This window comes from Homarus americanus, unplaced genomic scaffold (genome assembly GCF_018991925.1).
Source record: "Homarus americanus isolate GMGI-L3 unplaced genomic scaffold, GMGI_Hamer_2.0 scaffold6460, whole genome shotgun sequence".
Lineage (NCBI taxonomy): Eukaryota > Metazoa > Arthropoda > Malacostraca > Decapoda > Nephropidae > Homarus > Homarus americanus.
Window position 1 is genome coordinate 2,648 of NW_024724052.1, and position 21,651 is coordinate 24,298.

A 21,651-nucleotide genomic window follows, 5' to 3' on the forward strand; every position below is an offset into this window, starting at 1 on the left:
TTCGGCAGCACCCACATCAGCACTTGCTGCCTCTCCAAGACAACCTTGTCTTTTATTAGTTATTAAAGTTCCCTTTATAGGTGCTGATCCTTTCACTACTTCACAAATTCGTTCTTTGTCCTTCAAAATGTTGATATGGTTGAGTGAGAGAAGCCAAGGTCGCGTGAAATGGTTGATACCGTTTTTCCATTTTCATATTGTATTATTATTTTCATTTTCATCTCAAAAGTAATTGACAGTTTCCTCTTCTTCTTAGCACCACCAGAACTCTCACTTTACACTTGCCAGTCATTTTAAAGGGAATTACAGTGAACCCTCACTTTACACGGTCAATTGAACCCACAGAGGCCCGCGTAAAGCGAGAAACGCGTTAAGTGAACAACATAACATATGGGATTAAATGAAATAGAGACCGGCTGACCCCCAAACTCCACTTTTTCCGACACAATACCTATGTTCTAGTAAAAATAACATCTTAATTTTATGATGGTACATGCACACAATTAATACTTAAGAGAAATAGAGAAATACAGTCGCAAAGTTAATGTTCATTCAAATAATGGACTCAACTCCCTCCCCCTCTTCTGACACTCCTGGCTCTTCCCTCTCTGAAAAATGTTTGGGGGAAAACCACTAGATTTTAAGGTATAGTAATAAATTATACCTCAAACTAAAGTTAGGATAATATAATTGACATTGCTGGATTCCTTGTAAGACCAGGAATATTTTGAATATAAATGTCATATATTTTGCACAAAAGATAACATATTTACTCAGAGTGAACAAAATACTTAAAGTAGATCTAAAATTTGTATGTCTAATGCAAAATCTATGATGTTTATATTCAAAATGATCATCAAATTGTAAGAATTCCAGCAATGTAAATTATATTCTGGCCGGGTAATTTGTATGAATTTTATGAGCTAAAACAAATATCTTCAGTTAATAAAAAAAAAATATTCTTCACGACACTATCTGTCAATCAAAGTACCCCACCTTGCCTCCTTCCCTCTTCCAACCTCGCCAGATGGTCGGTCGGTCCCTCCCTCCCCCCACCAACCTTCCCTACCAGAGAAATGTGTGGGAGAAACCAGAATTTTTACCTTTTTAGTAATAAATAATACCTCAGACTAAAGTTAGGATAATATAATTGACATTGCTGGATTCCTTGTAAGACCAGGAATATTTTTTAATATAAATGTCATATATTTTGCACAAAAGATAACATATTTACTCAGAGTAAACAAAATACTTAAAGTAGATCTAAAATTTGTATGTCTAATGCAAAATCTATGATGTTTATATTCAAAATGATCATCAAATTGTAAGAATTCCAGCAATGAAAATTATATTCTGGCCCGGTAATTTGTATGAATTTTATGAGCTAAAACAAATATCTTCAATAAATAAACAAAATATACTTACCGAAATACTATCTGTCAATCAAAATACCCCACCTCCCCCCCTCTTCCCACCTGCTCCCTGGGTCCCTCCCTACCCCTCACCCCCACCTTCCCTCCCTACCAGAGAAATGATTGGGTTATAACAGTATATTTATATTTTTAGTAATAAATAATACCCCAGACTAAACTTAGGATAATATAATTGACATTGCTGGATTCCTTGCAAGACCAGAAATATTTTGAATATACACTTCATATATTTTGCACAAAAGATAACATATTTGCTCTGAGTAAACAAAATACTTGCATTAGATCTAAAATTTGTATGTCTAATGCAAAATCTATGATGCTTATATTCAAAATGATCATCAAATTGTAAGAATTCCAGCAATGTAAATTATATTCTGGCCTGATAATTTGTATGAATTTTATGAGCTAAATAAAAAAATTATACTTCACCCGCGTATATGAGTAGATGCACAGCGTAAAGTGGGAATTCTGGTTCTGGCAGGGTACCGCGTAAATGTAGAAATGCATAAAGTGAACCCGCGTAAAGCGAGGGTTCACTGTATAAACAAAAATATTGTCAGTACACAGCGGGATCACTACCAACGACGGCCAAACACCAACTGAGGCACCGGGGAGGGAGGGAGTGAGGAGGAGATCATGGTGGCGTCTGTTTGTCATGTGTGTGATTTTATTTATCGGTTTTGGTTTAGTTTTAATATTATTTTTTGGATCATGAGGCTGAGTTAGTTTTTTTTATTGAATATCTTATATGTCTGTCTGTCTGTCTGTCTGTCTGTCTTGTGCTGCAGTTTTATGGAGGAGTTAAATTGTTATTGTATTTTCGTATTAAAGCATTCTAACCGAACCTAACCTAACCTAACCTAACCTAATCTATCCTAACCTAACCTAACCTAACCTAACCTAACCTAACCTAAGTATAATATATCCCTAAGCTAGCCTAACAAAGCCTGATCTATCTTAATCTAAACTACCCTAACTTAATCTAACCCAACTTAACCTAATCCAACCTTCCAAATAGCATTAGAGTGTTTGATCATCAGGTGAGATAAACAGCCTGAGTGACTGATCTTCAGTGTGTGTGTGTGTGTGTGTGTGTGTTATTTATAAACTCACTTAAGGTAACAATATGTTCTCATTACCTGCAGGAACACTTATGCAAGTATTATGTTTTCCGTCTGTATTTCTGTCTCTGCACCCGTCTATGCGTCTGTCTCTGCGTCCCTCTATACGTCCGTTTATGCAGCTGTCTGTGATTCCGTTTGTGTCTCCGTCAGTGGATCTGTCTGTGCGTTCCTCGATGGGTCTGTATGTCCGTGTGGCATTTGTAAACACGGTAATACGAGAAGGACTGTTTTGGCGAGGCAAGGAACTCTATTGTAGCGAGGTAGAGAACTGTTATGGCGAAATAGGGAGCTGTAATGGCGAGGCGAGGAACTGTTGTGGTGAGGCGAGTTATTCTGTTGTGTCGAGGTAAAGAAATGGTTGTGGCGAGGCGGGAAATTTTGTTTTGGCGAGGTAAGGGACTGTTGTAGCGAGGATGGGGACTGTTATGGCGAGGCAGGGGACTGTTATGGCGAGGCGAGGATGATGCTGTGGCGAGGCGGAGGAATTTGCCAACCTGAAATTAGAACGAGTCTGACAGGTAAGACACATAACGTGTTACCTGAGACAAATATTTTTATTCTCAGATTATTAATTCAATTCCTTCAGTATCTTTATCGGTAATAACAATATAAGTCTGATTTGGCCGGAATTAGGTTTGGTTAGGTTAGGTCAGATTAGGTTAGGTTTGGATGGGTATATCTCGAGGGTGAATCCAGGGGAGTACATTTTAAGTGTATTAACCTGTACTAGTTAACCATATGACCACCTTTAGTAAATTAAGTGTATACATGTTTCAATACAATATATATATATATATATATATATATATATATATATATATATATATATATATATATATATATATTTCTATATATATAATATATATATTTATGCATACTGTACTCAGATATTTTCTCAAGGAATATTTGCCGTAACTCAAAAGGATTACATTCTTTTTTTTTTAACTCTAGCTTATTAATTCTCACAGATACACTCTCCATGAACCAAGGTTTCAAATAAACTTTGTTTGGCAATGGTTCACACAAATCTACAATATTATATTCACACAACATCTGACAAAGTTTTTTAGTATAAGTATTCATCTTAAAATTACTAGTAATTGCATTAGTAAATTTATCAACAGCAGACTTCAGATACCCATCACCACGCCTAATAAGCCTTAGAGTAGAAATGACAGTCAACTCCCTAATTCTGTGTACTGTATTATGCTCGGGACATTTAGCTCCATCCTCATAATCTCTATTCTTGTCGTCTTTGGACAACCAAGCACAATCCTCATTGCTTCATTCTGAATAAGCTCTAATAGCCTAAGATCTTTTCCTGAGTAAGAAGCTAGAACTGGAGCTGAATAATCAATGATACTCCTAACTGTACTCAAGTACGTACATAGATCTTAAAACTGGTATACCAACACCATTTGCTCTATTTGACAAAACTTTCAGAGGTTTTAGCCTCGCTGTACATATATTTTTGACATAAGTAATTTGATCCTTAACATTATTATTTACACCCGCAAACATTCCCAGATATTTGTAACTGGATACTTTTTGCAATTTTATTCCATTTAGCCAAAATTCTTTTCCATTTACTGCCCTTCACTGAGATTTGGTTTTATTTTAATTAATGACCAGTCCCAAGGAGAGACAAAGATACTGCAGCTGATTAATGACCCTAGACATATCTTCCTCATTCTTACATCAGATCAGAATGTCATCAGCATAAATACATACTTGGGACTCGCCCTGAAATTTGTAACTAGCTATTCTGTCCATAAGAATATTAAAAAGCATAGGGCTAAGAACGCCACCTTGTGGGGTACCCAACCCTAGACTTTTTTCTTCCGATTCATGACCTTGAAACCAGACACTCACTTTTCTGTTAGTTAAGTAATCTGTAATCCACATCAATAATTTCCCTTTTATACAAGACTTTCTAAGATCACTTCCTTATTTGCCGTATGAAAGGCACTTTTAAGGTCTACAAACAGTCTGCAGTTGACATTAGCATTACTAAGACATATAATCACACAATGTGTAGTGCTTTTACCCTTTAAAAATCCAAACACATTACTAGACAAGAGACCATCATTGTATACAATATATTTAATATGATCCTCCCCATACTGGCCAGATATTTTGTAAATAATATTGATTATGTGCTAAAGGAATATCCTTCCTTCCTTAGGCTTTAGTAAGCCCCTTTATAATATTTATACTGTATATACTTGTCACACTTGCCAGATGCTTCTGGTGTCATTGTACAGGGGTACCTAGTGACAGCACTAGGATCCCGCTTCCTCTATCAAGGAATAAACAATTGAAATTGAAGTTGAATTAATACCATTCGCTCCATCATTGTAGATAGACAAGATGTAAAGGATATGGGTCTTTGATCACTATCACCCTTAGGCACAGGAACAATGAGTGCCATTTTCCATTTCACTGGCAGTCTTCCATTTTCACATGACAAATTAAAGAGATCTAGAATTGGGTTGTCCTCCTTACTTATAAGATAATTGATAGCATCATAAGTTAGACCATCCCTGCCAGGAGCACTAGACTTCCCTTTCTTTACAGCATTCAGAATTTCCTCCTTAATAAAAGGAACACAGGTTTCCTCACTTACAGAACTTTGGATATTCACCAACCTTTGCCTCAAAGATCTTGAATTCCTCAAGCAAATCTGGACATTACATTTGAGACACTCATAATTAAATGCATACGCCCACTTATTCATTAGTTCATTATCTTTGGCGTTTGGATTGGGATGAACATTAAATTTCTTCTTGACTCCTCTTACCCTATTCACACCATCCCAAACCTGATTCAAAGATTTTGATTGAGCGATCTCTCTCAAAAAACCACTCCAATACATACTTCTGGCTTTCTGGTTTAACTCTGTTGTACACTCTGCCACTTCAATCAGAGTTTCCCGGTTTTTTCTCATTGCTGAGATCTTTACTCCACTTACTATGACATTTCCTCAGTAACTTATTCCACCCCTTTACAATCTTATCATTATAATACCTCGATTTAGGGTTTGTGGTATTTCCATACTGTTTCCTTGGCTTATTCAAAATGGAATCAATCACTCCTAACAATCATCATAAAATATGTTTTCATCTTTAATTCCAAGCTTTTTGTACTCTTTATACCACTCGCCGACTTTTGCTACAAATTCACTATGTTGGCCTACTGTTATTGTATACCTTTTCCTATTGTTAACATAAAAATTTGTGTTCAAATGAAGGTTCACTTTAATTGCAAAGTGATCACTCAAAAGCGTATCCACAATATCCAAATTTGCTTGAACATCTAACATATTAAAAAGTATTGCATAATCAAGTCTACCCCCTTTAACATGTGTCGGCTCACCAGCTCCAAGGACCCTAGCATCTTCTATAGAGTCTAAGATATTTTTCAGAACCATTCCATTGTGATTTTGAGAACCTCTACTGCCAAGATTGATGTGCCTAGCGTTCAAATCACCAATTAGTAAACAATCATCAGCAAAAATAATGTCCGGCAGATCATCAATGAATCCGCATGCACATAAGCATTAATAGTGAACAGTGTAGCATCTTGAAGCGTAATACTAACACACAAATACTCGGTACCGTTTATTTTTTGAGCGGAATGAAGTGATGCTGGAATGTCATCTTTGATATAAGTCGTCACACCTCTACAATTTAGTCAGATCAGCTGGTAATTCAAAACTTTGATAACCTCTTAGTTGCAATGATATTCCATTTGTCTCAACCTCTTGCAAAGCTATGACATCAATACTACTAGAATGAACATATGCATGAAGATCCGTTAGCCTTTTTTTCAAACTATTAACATTCCAGGAAATTAAGCTGACATTATGATACATTAGAATAAATTTCCCCCCTCATATTCTTCACCGAAGTAAGAACATTCTTTTTGACGTCGTTCCTTGTATTTTCCATTTATTCCAAAACAGAGTCAAGAATGTTCGTCAGGTCACCAAGCATTTCCTTGTTTACAACATTCTCTTTAGAAACCGAACCAACTCTATTTCCTAACTCACTATGATTACTATTTTGCTCTAGATTGCTATCCACAATATTTGATTCCATCTCTACTAATGTTTCATTTTCTTTTGAACTATCTTTATTAACAAGAGCAACATCACTATATGGCACAAGATTCACCAAGCATTTCTTGATATCCAATACTGCTTGTTTGAGCTCACCAATCTCCTTACAGCGTTCTACTAGAATGTTAGGGGCTGTAAGGTTATTGTCCCCGTTACCTATGTCCTTCTGTGCTGCTGCATTTCGTGTTTCCATACGCTTTTCCCACACATTTACAGCACTTGGTGTCCCTGCAACATCGCTCCTTACAGCATCACCTTTATCCTCTTCATTAGTGGACTGAGCTCGTGATTGCAATTGCTGAACTTTCGGTTTTTTAGGACACACCCACGAGCTGGCATTGTGAACCCCCCCCCCGCAATTACAGCATTTTGGTGTAATTTTCTTCTTTGCCTTAATTTTATCTCCACATACCTTAGATTCAAGCATTTTTCCACAGAATCTACACCGAAAATCATTATGGCATTTCCACGCCATATGCCCCCACTTGTAACACTTATAACATATTACTGGAGATTCGTTGTAGACAGCAACCCGTTTATATCCCACACATCTCACAAAGACCTTCTCTGGCGCTGGACCTTTGATTAGCGCAATTAGCTGTAGCATAGGTACTAGTTCTCCATCAATTTTAATTACACGTCTCTTGGCCCCAAAAAATCTATCGTCAGCCAACACATCCACGGGGTCGAGGTAAACAGGATAATCAAAAAGAATGATCTTCATACATTTCCCAATGGACTCCACAGGCTTTTCCATCACTACATTCTCAAATCCTTCTGTAGTTAAATATCTAACTGCTGCCTCATCCTTCATAGTTATATAAGGAATATGTTTACCTTCTTTAAAGAGCACTTGATGGCACTTAGCGAGTCTAACTGACCACTTTACCTCATCATGAAAATCCAGGCCATTATTCTTGGGGAAGTAAAGACGTGGCCTCCTTGATGAGTTGCTGCAGTCTACAGCATCAATGGGGTTTAAACTCGTACTGATCATGGTTGAAGAATGACTCACACCATCAATTTTCTTTCTCTTATCCACCAAGAGGGAAATATTATCTTCACTACTTGTACCTTCTCTATTCCTCCTTTTATTCTTCTTTTCGTATTAACAACTTTAAACGGCTCTTGTTCTTCACATTCACTGCTGCTGGACAGCTCCAAATCCGACAACAGTCCTCCTGCAGTACCCTGGGCTACATTGCTGTGTCTGCTGTATCCACCACCCAATTCAGGAATTTAATAAGCGACCTGCTCGCTGAAGCTCTTCCGTCAGCCATAACAGTTCGTGTCCAACCAGGGAGGCGTAGGAGAGCGCCCTCACTACACTAGTACAGCTTCACTACACTAGTACATCTTCACTACACTAGTACATCTTCACTACACTAGTACATCTTCACTACACTAGTACATCTTCACTACACTAGTACATCTTCACCACACTAGTACATCTTCACTACACTAGTACATCTTCACTACACTAGTACATCTTCACTACAACAATAGTACATCTTCACTACACTATTTCATGTTCACTACAACACTAGTACATCTTCACTACAACACTAGTACATCTTCACTACATTAGTACATCTTCACTACACTAGTACATCTTCACTAAACTAGTACATCTTCACTACAACACTAGTACATCTTCACTACATTAGTACATCTTCACTACACAAGTACATCTTCACTACACTATTTCATGTTCACTACAACACTAGTACATCTTCACTACACTAGTACATGTTCACTACACTAGTACATCTTCACTACACTAGTACATCTTCACTACACTAGTACATGTTCACTACACTAGTACATCTTCACTACACTAGTACATGTTCACTACAACACTAGTACATCTTCACTACACTCGTACATCTTCACTACAACACTAGTACATCTTCACTTCACTAGTACATGTTCACTACACTAGTACATCTTCACTACACTCGTACATCTTCACTACAACACTAGTACATCTTCACTACACTCGTACATCTTCACTACAACACTAGTACATCTTCACTACACTAGTACATGTTCACTACAACACTAGTACATCTTCACTACACTCGTACATCTTCACTACAACACTAGTACATCTTTACTACACTAGTACATGTTCACTACACTAGTACATCTTCACTACACTCGTACATCTTCACTACAACACTAGTACATGTTCACTGCACTAGTACATCTTCACTACACTAGTACATCTTCACTACACTCGTACATCTTCACTACAACACTAGTACATGTTCACTACACAAGTACATCTTCACTACACTAGTACATCTTCACTACACTAGTACATGTTCACTACAACACTAGTACATCTTCACTACACTAGTACATGTTCACTACAATACTAGTGCATCTTCACTACACTCGTACATCTTCACTACAACACTAGTACATCTTCACTACACTAGTACATGTTCACTACACTAGTACATCTTCACTACAACACTAGTACATCTTCACTACAACACTAGTACATGTTCACTACACTAGTACATCTTCACTGCACTAGTACATGTTCACTACACTAGTACATCTTCACTACACTCGTACATCTTCACTACACTAGTACATCTTCACTACACTAGTACTTCATGTCCTCAATATTAATTCAAATATTGTAAAATTCCAACCATATTAGTTTAAAACTGAACCAAGTCCGGAATTTTGAAATTGACCTCACCAGACATTACAAAGAAACCAACCATCACCATCATGCGCTTTGCAATTGTTGAAGGTAAGGGTCAAGATGCCTTATTGGTGTTCATACCCAATAATCACCTGGAGTGGCTTAACCCCAGGGTGATCCTTGAATACGACCCCACCATGGACGCTGAGGAGTACCCACCTAAGGCTGTGATTTGGGTCCCTGATCAGTTCATCATCTCTGTTAATTTGGAGATGGTGTCCTCCAGACCACAGACCATAACCCACATGCTACCACCAGCTACACCCTGCCGGGAACCTCACAGGCGCCACGAGGACTACAGGCATGAGGACCACAGGCGCCACAAGGAGCAACAGTTCCACAGGCGCCACGAGGAGCAACAGTTCCACAGGCGCCACGAGGAGCAGCGGTTCCACAAGCGCCGTGACGAGCGGTTCTATGAAGAGCGGCGGTTCCGCGAAGAGCCGCGATTCCAAGGTCTCTGTCACAACTGCTCAGAGCTACGATGCCGCAGTCGTCAGGCACCGCGGTTCCACGACCATTACTGATACAATTGCTGATCAGTCGCGTCAACCCAAATATAATAAATTGTAAAACATTAATAAAATTTTGTTTTTGTTTAATTGTTTTCTTTGTTCTTTATTACATTTTATGGAACAAGTACTGATTTATTTGATTATATTCACACGAATATTATTTTTTAAATTGTTTTACTTGAAAAAAACAAATTCCAATTAGAGTACAATGATGACTGTGGTGTAGTGAAGAATAATGATAGCATTCCACACGTCTTGGTGGAAACTCTTCAGGTGATCCAAAAATATAAAAGGTTTAAAATATCATAAAATAGAGTATTTTTAATTTCTTAATGCAAATAAAATCTAAATAAAAGATAAAATTAAACAATAAAAAAGGAATTTAAAAGCCAATATATGTAACTTAGAGAATGCTTCTCTCTCACCTTCTCTCTAACCTCTCTCTCACCTCTCTAACCTTCTCTCTCTCTCTCACCTTGTCTCTCACCTTCCCTCTCTGTTAACTATTTTTTTGCACTAAATGGAGAAAATTAAATATTTTTTCATATTCAAACATTTATGATTTTTTCTTTTCTTTTCTTGTGAAAACAAATAGACTCTTTCAATTTATTTTGTGCTGCAATGTCAGGTCTGTGATACTGTGTTTTGTACACTCATACTTATTGGAGAATTTTAATTGCTTATGGAGGAGTGTACAACGTCAGGCATGTCATTTATGAAACAAACAACAACAGGCCCAATACACTGCTTGGGGTCATGTAGAAAATCTTCTATCCACGCTAGGACATTTCCCCGATTCCGTACCCTTCCAGTTTGATTGTTAGCCTTTCGTGGGGTACACTGTCGAAAGCCTTGGCAAAATCTATGTAAATATTGTCTATATTACCAGCCTGTTCCAGAATATGGGTCCAAATATCCAATACCTTGAGCAATTGTGTTAAGCAGGAGCGCCCCTGCATAAAACAGTGATGGCAATCCTTTACAAGGTTGTTTCGTATTAGATGTTCTATCGCAGCATCTCTGATAATACTCTCAAGTACTTTACATACAGTAGTACCCCGATTTACGCGGTTAATTGAACCCACGGGGTACCGCGTAAAGTGAACAACAGAACATATGGGATTAATTCCAATAGAGATTGGCCCGACCCCCAAACTCCACTTTTTCCGACACAATACCTATGTTGTATTAAAAATAACATCTTAATTTTATGATGGTATGCACATACAATTAATATTTAAGAGAAATACAGTCGTCAGGTTAATGTCCATTCAAATAATGGACTCAAATCTACCCTCCCCCTCCCTCTTCCCAGCTCACTAGCTCCTACCTCTCTGAGAAATGTTTGGGTGAAAACACTAGATTTTAACGTTTGGTAATAAATAATACCTCAGACTAAAGTTAGGATAATATAATTGACATTTCTGGATTCCTTGCAGGTCAGGGAATATTTTGAATGTAAACTTCATATATTTTGCAAAAAAGATAAAATATTTGCTTTGTGTAAACCAAATTATTACATTAGATCTAAAATTTGTATGTCTAATGCAAAATCCATGATGTTTATATTCAAAATGATCATCATATTGTAAGAATTCCAACAATGTAAATTATATTCTGGCTGGGTAATTTGTATGAATTTTATGATATAAATAAAAAAAAAATATACTTCACCACGTATATGAGTAGATGCACTGCGGAAAGTGAAAGTCCGGTTCTGGCGAGGTACCGCGTAAATGAGAAATCGCGGAAAGTGAAACCGTGTAAAGCGGGGCAATACTGTAGTTATAATCAGGAATTTATAAATACAAATACATATTATATCCTTATAGACCATAATTAAGAGGAATAGGATATCATTATTCACACCTCCTTGAATATTATTAACTCTGGATATAGTAAAGCATAGACAGTGACTGAGATCACCACATTCCAAAATATCCAAACACTTTTCAGAGCTAAATCTTCCGTTAATCTGAGTTAGTCCACCCATGATGCTGTCTGTGTTTAACAAGCCCCAAACATTGACTGTCACATGATTCGCTTCTTGCCACCTTGTTGATGTTGTGACGTTGATAACCTGGTGTTTGGCCGCCACAGTGGAGAGGACCCTGGGTGGTGGATGCTAAGGTCATCTCATCTAAGATCACCTGACCCCAAAAGTCTGTCTTCACCCTCATATTGCCGGTAAACTGGAGGCTAGTAGTTAGGGTGTGTCAATTTTGTCAACATGTTAAAAATCAAATTTGGTAGTCAAAATATTGTGCCTCTTTATGTCTAAACTTGAGATTAGCAAACAAAAATGAATTGAAATAACCCTCACCTACATCAATTATACCTTAAATTTTCAAATATCAGTATTTCAACAAATTAATGAGACTTGATTAGAATTATTCACTTGATATTAACTAATCTCATCTAAGCATATGGATTATGGAGTATTTTATGGTTCTATAGCTTGTGTACAATATGCATGTCAGAACATGAACATGAACAGGCTCTCCGTGTGGGACAGTTTAATTCTTGTTTTGACTTGTACCAAGCGTGAGGATAAGGCGCCCGGCTCACTCTCCTAGATATCATAGACGGTGGTTTGCTCTCATTGCACTTGCACCTACTCTACCAGACGAATTCTACATTTTAATTATTGTAAGTAGGGCATATTGATTGTCGCAGTTACTTATATCATTGTATAAAACATTATGTTCTAAGAAATTATTATGTTATTTCTGTTACAGCATTTTTGATAAACAAATTGATATTTTTTGAAACAACAATTGAATTATGAAACATTGAAATATTTTTCTATTTGTCAGATAGTGTGAAGATGTCAAAATTGAAGACAAGAAGTCAGTTGTCAACCCACTTGAGCCTGCTAGTTGGTAAAGGGAAGGAGCTTCCTGTATCAGAACTTCCAACAGTGAGAGACATGCTAAGATTAGGGTTACTCCTTCGAGAAAAAAATGCAAAGGACAGAAGGAACTATACAGATAAAGAACTCATAAATGACATGATAGTCCCTCTTCTGCATCAATGGACAAAAGCTAATGCACTATTCAAACCACCTGTGATTAATCAGTGTCGAACTATTGAGCTAAAACTAACGAAATTATGGCACTAAGCAGTTGAAACATCACTTGGTAAAGGAAACTTGGCCAGGAAAAATGAATTTCTGCACACACTTGATACTCTGTTTGACATTTTGACCTGCAAATGCTCCATACAATTATGTTCTGAATCCAACTGTTCTCACTCAGGTAAGAGAGAAAATAATTCCCACATTGATTGTGGTTGTCCTCGTGAAAAGAAGATCCCTGTTTTAGAGCTTGAATTTATAAAGGCACAGAGGACAAAGGCAGAAGGCCAAGGAAGTATGCAAATGGGTTCAATAGGTTATTCAGAAACAAAGAAGCAGATTGCTAATGCCAAGAAGAGAGAACAAATCCGAGAGAGGGAACAAAAGAAGAAATGAAGAGTGAAGAAGCCATCCAAAGAGAGGAAGAGCTGTGTCAAGATGTTTATCACTTCTTTGATAGTTCTTCTGATGAACAGGAAGCAACATCAGATGATAGTTCCAAAGAGCCATCTGAACCTTTACCAAAGAAAATGAAATACAACACAAGAAATATTTCAAACATTGCTTTAGCTAGTATTCGCCACCATGCTGGACTTCGTGAGGCTGCAGAAATTGCAACTGCCGCTTGAATAGATGCAGGCCTCATCAGCCGAGAGGATGTATCTTTGGTGATAGATCATAATAAAATTAGAAGAGCATAAGAAAAAATAATGAAGGAAATATCTGATCAGCATGAAAAAGATTTAAGCGAGGGAGGGCTCTCCTGTCTTTTGTTTGATGGAAGAATAGATGACACAAAAGTTTTGCTAGAAGTAGAGGGAGTGAACAGAAAGTTTCCAGGTCTCATCAAAGAAGAACACTACTCTGTCTGTTCTGCGCTTGGTGGTCGGTTTTTGTTTCACTTTGCTCCCGAAACTGAAGTAGAAGGGAAGAAACATGCAGAGGTCATTGCTGATCATATTTTATGTTGGGTTCAGGAGAGAGGACTTGGCAGTTCACTGCAAGCTGTTGGTGGAGATTCAACTGCAGTGAACACTGGATGGCAGGGGGGTGTAATGACGCATTTAGAGAAAAAACTAGGAAGAAGACTTGTTTGGATTGTATGTGATTTACATACAGGCGAGCTACCTCTTCGTCATCTCATCCAGGAACTTGATGGTCCTACAAAGAGCAACAACAAGTGGTCAGGTCCCCTTGGCATCATGCTGGATGAAGCAACACAACTAGAAATAAATACAACCTTTCCAAAGGTCGAAGTTGGCCCTCCCCTTCCGGCGTTGTCTGAAGGAGTCATCAAAGATCTAAGCACAGATCAATCCTATGCTTATCGTATTGCCCAAGCAATAAGATCAGGAGAAGTGCCTCAGTCATTGGCTCTCTTGGAGATTGGACCTGTCAGTCACAGCCGTTGGTTAACTACAGCTCTTCGTTTCTGCAGGATTTGGATTTCCAAACACGAATTGAAGGGCAAAGTGCTGAAGAATTTGAGGTTAATTGTTGAATTTATGATTGGAGTTTATCTTCCCCAGTGGTTTAGTGTGAAACTTAATCCTATGTGGGTGGATGGGCCCAATCACCTTTTGTTTCAATTGCAGCTAGTAAGAACACAGAGGAAGGTAGTGAGGGACATCGTGTTACCTGTGGCAAGAAGGTCCGCTTGGTATGCTCGATCAGAAGCAGTTTTGCAAGCAATGCTTTGCAGTCAATGTACCAATCTCCGAACCGAGGCTGTAGAAGTCATTCTAAAGATTAGAGGAACGCTAATAGATGACGACCAGTTGGGAGACTGTTCGTTTCATTCAAGAAAAGTTCCCCCAATAAACGTCAATGCCACCAAATTGTCAGAATTGGTTGACTTGAGTTTGGAAGTCTTAGAGCCACCATTGACAACAAGTCTAACTAGCCAAGAATTGAGAAACCTTAAAGAGACTCCAACGCAGGTGCCGAAGTGGCCTTCCCACACTCAAAGTGTGGAGAGATGTGTGAAAATGGTCACAGAAGCAGCGGGCCATGTTTACAGCCACGAGAGGCGAGAAGGTTACATCAAAGCACAAATAGCAAGCAGACTACTGATGACAAGAAACCAAAGCAGAGAGAGTATGAAGGCATTGGTTACTTTCAAATAGACTAAGGATAATAAAATATAATAATTTGAAACTTGAAACAGTAACATGTGTGCAAACGCTGGTTATGTTATAAATTCACAAATATGTACATTTAAAAATCCATTTGATGTAGGTAGGACTTATTATAAAAAAAAATTTATGCCAGAATATTGTTTTGCATGCTTAAAGACTACAATAAATTGCTACCAAATTACTCGATTTTCAATTTAGCCAGTTCACCCCCTAAATTGACACACCCTAATGGTTAAGATTGTTGCCACTAGATGTCCTTCACATCAACTGTAACTCACGCGGGTGCAACCGGAAGCCAGGTCCAGTACCGCATTGGCGCTCGAGGTGGCGGTTTGTGTTTTTTGACAGTGCTGATGTTATTTGGAGAAGGTAAGATAATTATTTTTTTGCATTGATATACTGGCTGTAATGATTTGGTATTTATGCTGCATATAGCCAATCGTGTGTGCATTATAGGTATGTGCCATAACATGATATATAAAACAGATGTTTTATAAAAAAAAAAAATAATGCGAATATTTACGTATGGGGTGAGATGGACCCCGAGGGTTCCATCTCACCCCTTACTCTAAATATTTTACAAACACTTAGCATTTTCTTTCCTTTTTCCTTGTAGATGCCCCGGAAATACGTGAGAATAAGTAATAGAGGGGGATGGAATACAGAAGCAATGCAGAATGCAATATCTGCAGTTAAAGAAAAAAAGATGGGTGTGAAAGCAGCCTCCAAGGAATTTAATGTCCCCAAGACTACTCTACGTCGCCGCGTTAAAGAGAAAAATAAGATAGCAACCGGTTCGACAAAGGTAAGAAACTGTTTAGCATCTTCAAAACTTAACTATCTTGTGTAACATTTCCTGAAAGCCTAATTTTTTTATTAATATTTATGAATTTGTTCCTTCTTTTGGGCTCGTTGTCCTGCAATATTATGTAGCCTATTAAATTTCGTTTTTGTTTCTAACTTCTAACATATTATGTCTTCCTCTATTTCCAGATGCTTGGTCCTCTCACGACGGTATTCAGTAATGAACAAGAAGAAGAGTTGGTTGCTCACATTTTATCGATGGAAGATCGATTTTTTGGACTTACTACAAGGGATGTTCGCTACATTGCATTCCAAGCAGAGGAGAGGAATAACTTGGACCACAAATTTAACAAAACGGTGAAATCTTTCTACAGAACAGGTTTCTTACTTTCATACTTAGTTTACATCCTAGTTTGATACACATTGAAGTTTGATTTTATTCCAGTTACATTTTATCTGTTGTTTCTGTCTTTTACCAGGTTGGACTTGCAGGTAAAGACTGGTTATTGGGCTTCCTACGGCGCCACCCACAACTTTCAATTCGGACCCCAGAACCAACTTCTGCTGCTCGAGCAAGATGCTTCAATCAGACAAATGTGGACAAGTTCTTCGACATCTTATCCTTAGTTCAGGAAGGCCACTTCTTTCCTCCACACAGGATTTTCAATGTGGATGAGACAGGTATTACAACGGTGCAGACAAAACCTACAAAAATCCTTGGTCAGCGTGGGAAAAAACAGATTGGCAGTCTGACTTCTGCTGAAAGAGGAGTTCTAGCTACAGCAGTTTGCTGCATGTCAGCTGGAGGGCAGTTTGTTCCTTTTACTTTACTTTTTTTACTTTTATCCTCTTCGCCACTGATCGGCTTGTTAGCCGCTTGGGCGATCGGTCACGTCTCATTTCCTTTATATTCTTCACCAAAAGGTCGGCTGGCTAGCCGCCCGGGCGATCAGTCACGTCTCTGTCACGCACTGTTGGCAAATACTGGGCATGCACCGGCTCCTGAATGTACCTGAACCCGCTCCAGTGTTGGTCAAGTCTTCTCTTGAAAGAGCTCACACTCGGTGCCGTCACAACACTCTCTGGTAGATTGTTCCAAGAGTTTACAACCCTCACTCCGAAAAAGTTTGCCCTCACGGTTTTCCGGACTTGCGGCTTCTTCAATCTTGAGCTGTGACCCCTTGTGGGGCGAGCGTCCGCCAGCTCCAAGTAAGGACACTCAACTGAGTAGTGCCCCCTGAGATGCTTATAAACCTCAACTAGGTCCCCCCTTGCCCGTCTGTAGTATAAGCTAGGCAAGTTCAGGCGCTCCAATCTCTCAGGGTAGCTGAGATGCCGAAGTGCAGGCACCAGTTTGGTGGCCCTCCTTTGAACATTTTCTACCAACTGACAGTCCCTAGCATATCTCGGGGACCAGATGGGGTGACAGTACTCCAGATGGGGAAGCACTTCACTCCTGAAGATCGTCACGAGGGACGGACCGTCTAGATATCTGAACGACCTTCTTATAAGACCCAATAATTTATTTGCCTGATTTACCTTCTTCTCACAATGGCCCGAGAACTTCAGCTCATTGTCAACATACACTCCTAGGTCCTTCTCACACACAGTCTCAACTAGTACATTTTCTTCATCCCGTTGGGACATATGGTACGCCTCCTTATCGTTGGTACGCCCCAGGTGCATCCTCTTACACTTTGTGACATTGAATCTCAGCAGCCATTCCTTCGACCATTCCTGGAGCCCACAGAGGTCCTTCTGCAGCTCTTCACAGTCCGCTTGGTTCTTAATTTCCCGAAATAACTTGGCGTCATCGGCAAACATTTGTATGGAGGAGTGTACAACGTCAGGCATATCATTTATGAAACAAACAAACAACAGCGGGCCCAATACACTACCCTGCGGTACCCCACTTGTTACAGGTACAGATGACGATTTCGTGCCATTAATCACCACACATTGCTTGCGGTCATGTAGAAAGTCTTCTATCCACGCTAGGACATTTCCCCGAATTCCGTACCCTTCCAGTTTGATTTTCAGCCTTTCGTGGGGTACACTGTCGAAAGCCTTGGCAAAATCTAGGTAAATATTGTCGATATTACCACTCCGTTCTAGAATATGGGTCCAAATATCCAATACCTTGAGCAATTGTGTCAAGCAAGAGCGCCCCGGCATAAAACCGTGTTGGCAATCTTTTACAAGGTTGTTTCGTAGTAGATGTTCCATCGCTGCATCTCTGATAATACTCTCAAGTACTTTACATATTATGCTGGTCAGGCTCACCGGTCTATAGTTGTTCGTGGAGTGACTATCGCCCTTCTTGAAGATAGGACTCACATAAGCCACTTTCCATTCACTGGGGACCATTTGTTCATCCAGGCATTTACAAAACAGAATCTTCAGGGGCTCTGCAAGCTCGTTGCACAGCTCCCTTAGCACTCTAGGATGCACCATGTCAGGTCCAGGACTCTTATGGACCTTTAGCCTGGACAGTTTATTTCTAATACCCTCTTCTGTGAACACAATGTGGGTCAGTGCTGTGTCGAACCGTCTGTCCTCAAACGCAGGAAGGTTAGTTGCATCCTCTCTTGTGAACACTGAGGAAAAGAAGCTGTTCAATGCCTCAGCTTTATCCTGGTCAGAATCTGCGTAACTACCATCTTCAAGCCTCAGGTCTGATACTCCTACTCGCGTTTTCAATTTCGACTTTGCATAGCGGTAAAACGCCTTTGGGTTTGACTTGACCTCGCGTGCAACCAGCCTTTGGAACTCCTTTTCAGCCCTCCTACACTCTATCTTTGCTTGGTTTCTGGCTCTTGCATACATCCTCCTGTCTTGCTCATCGTTTGACCCAACCCACGTCTTGAATTTCTGGGTTTTCTTCTTAATTTTGTCGACCGCCGCATGGTTCATGTGTAGGGATCCCCTCGTATTCCTAGAAGCACTGGGTTTGGTCTTGGGTATATATTTATCGATCAAATGGGTCATTTTACTAGTTATGATATTCAGCGTAGTGTCTGCGTTCTTGTACCTTAATAAGTCAGGCCAGTTGATACCCCTCATCTCTTCCCTCATCCCATTGTAATTTCCCTTGTAATATTTGCACCTTGGCCTGGCCTTATCTTGAACTAGGTAACAGTTAAATCTGAATGACAACACTGTATGGTGACTGGTGCCAACTGGGGCAAGGTGTTCCAGTTTGGCCACCATACCCTCCTCGTTTGTTATGATGAGGTCAAGTGGCTTGGGTGTTTGCTCCCTCTGTAATGTGTCGGGTCTCTCACATGTTGGAACAGAAAATTATCTCTCAGAGTTTCTACAAAAAGAGTAGCAGGATTATTCAAGTCATTCGGGGTTGACTCGTTTCTCCAGTCGATGTCGCCATAGTTAAAGTCCCCCATGATAAGGAGGTGGCTGGGGTTGAGCATCGCCGCATTGTTTATTAAGGTTCTTAAGTTCCTTTGATTTAGTGGGCCACAGTTCGGGGATCTGTAGATACACCCGACGATAAGTAAGTCCCCTCCCTTTAATTTAATTTTACACCACTTGGACTCTTCAAAAACATCCTCTCCCTGTACCCTCGCCTGGCTGGCTCTAAGGTCTTGCCTAGCGTAGATAACCACACCCCTCCTGCAGGATTCTTGAGTTAGGTTCGTAAATGAGTCATATCCAGCAATACTGAACTCACATTCCTCTGGGTCGATTCTCCTGTTCTTGTACAACAGTTCTACAACTCCTACAATATCTGGTTGGTGTACTCTTAGTAGTGTTTCAAACTCCTCCCTCTTATCAAGGAACGTGTCGGTATTAGTGTACATGACATTCAAGCCAGAATTTGTTCTCGGTAACGTCTCTGCTCTTAGTAATAAACCCGCTCCACCCACATTCTCAGAAGCTGCAGCATTTGCTAAGTACACTGTATTTTGCAGGGTGTGGTTAAAAATGTCATTGTTTACACGGCGCTCGTTCCCTCCTGTCCGGTAGGCTGAGCTGGTGCCGCCTCCTGGGTGGGGGGTTGAGTGGGTGGAGGGTGCACTGCTGCCCCCTGGCCCTGTGTCGGCACACTTGTTTCCACTACCCTCCCCCTGAGTATAACCCATGTGCACCTGTCCCCGTTCCTCCTCGACTCCTCCCTCTTCTGCTTCAAGTCCAGCAGGAGCTTCTTGTGCTGTTCCCTCTGCATTACCGTGCGGTCTGGGTGAATAAATACATCCCGAAATGCCTCGCTCCTCATCTTTCCACGGGTTCGTATGAAGCAAGAACTAAAGGATGGTGCTCCACCAGGAACCGGATTTGCCTGTCATCCATCTGGGTGGATGCAGCTCCCCATTTTTACAGAATGGTTTCAGCACTTTATTGCCCACACCAAGCCATCAGTGAATGATCCAGTATTGTTGATTATGGATGGACATATGACCCATATTAAGAATCTTGATGTTATCAATCTTGCCAGGGATAATTATGTCACGATTGTTGTTTTACCACCACATTGCAGTCACCGAATGCAGCCACTGGATGTTTCATTTATGAAACCACTGAATGCCTACTATGTGGGGGCTATTGAAACATTCCTCAGAAACAATCCTGGCAGGCTTGTGACAATCTACAAAATAAGTGCTTTGTTTGGTGAGGCCTATCTACATGCTGCTGTTCCAAACAGCCATTAATGGGTTTAAGAAAACCGGTATCTGCCCATTGAATAAGCATGTTTTCGGAGAAGCTGCATTTTTACCTGCCCACCCAACAGACTTTCCATTAAATGCTGATCAGGAAGAGGAAGATCTGAACGACCATGTCGCCCCTCCTATCACGGTCACTGAGAATGAACCTGAATTGGAAGTAGCTGACATATCGGAAAACTCATGTGCTGTTCCTGAAAAACCAAGTCTGTTCAGGCCAGGTAGTTCACCCAAGGAAATTGTTCCCTTGCCAAAGGTGGCCATAACGACACGAAAGGAAAGACCTAGGGCTCAAGGGAGACCCCTCAACATGACAGGATCCCCATACAAGAATGAGCTCGAGACAGAAATTCAGAAGAAAAAAGAAAAAGAGGTCAGTCTAGCAAAGAAGCAAAAAGAAAGAGAAGCCAAAAATAAAACAGCAATCATATCAAAGCAACTACGACGTGAAAAAGGATCATCCATTTCAATAGCTAAACAGCTATATGAAGAGGAGATGGAACTGTTCGCTCAGTATTGCAGTGACCTTTAAAGAAGAACAAAAATATAATGTGCAGTGATACTGGATGATGAGGATGATATTGAGTGTTTTGTTTGTGATCTATGCAAGGAATGATCAGGCAATTTGGCATAATATTTATAAAGTATCCCTGCAGGTGTAAAATGGGCACAGAAGCAAATGTATGTGGGTAAAGGATGCTGAAAGAAGGGTTTTCTTTGTAATTTATTCCAGGAAGGATCTGTTTTCATTATTTTTTGGTCGAGGGTTATGATGAACCCTTAGGAAGTACCCGAAAAAATGACGGGGTAAGACGGACCCGTCTTACCCCATCATTTTTTTTCGGGTACAATAAAAGTTACTTTTTTATTTTAATCATAGTTTCAATTTTTCCCTCAAATAACTGTGCCTAGGTTGTGTATTGGAATCATAAGACCCCAAAGTACCACCACAACCCCTAAAACATGAAAAAAATATCAAAATGTGGCTTCTAGACCCATTTATTTCTTAAGGGGTCCGTCTTACCCCACCTTCCCCTACC

The 21,651-nt window shown here is 39.7% G+C and overlaps 1 protein-coding gene across 1 annotated transcript; it reads left to right on the forward strand.

Moving 5' to 3' along the window:
* The first annotated feature begins 15,640 nt into the window (after positions 1–15,640).
* LOC121864010 lies at positions 15,641–21,143 on the forward strand. Its single transcript, XM_042362886.1, has 4 exons — positions 15,641–15,933; positions 16,122–16,289; positions 16,412–16,747; positions 20,637–21,143. Exons 1-4 carry the CDS (start codon positions 15,745–15,747, stop codon positions 21,141–21,143), a joined length of 1,200 nt encoding a protein of 399 aa, XP_042218820.1. The 5' UTR covers positions 15,641–15,744.
* Positions 21,144–21,651: the final 508 nt, after the last annotated feature.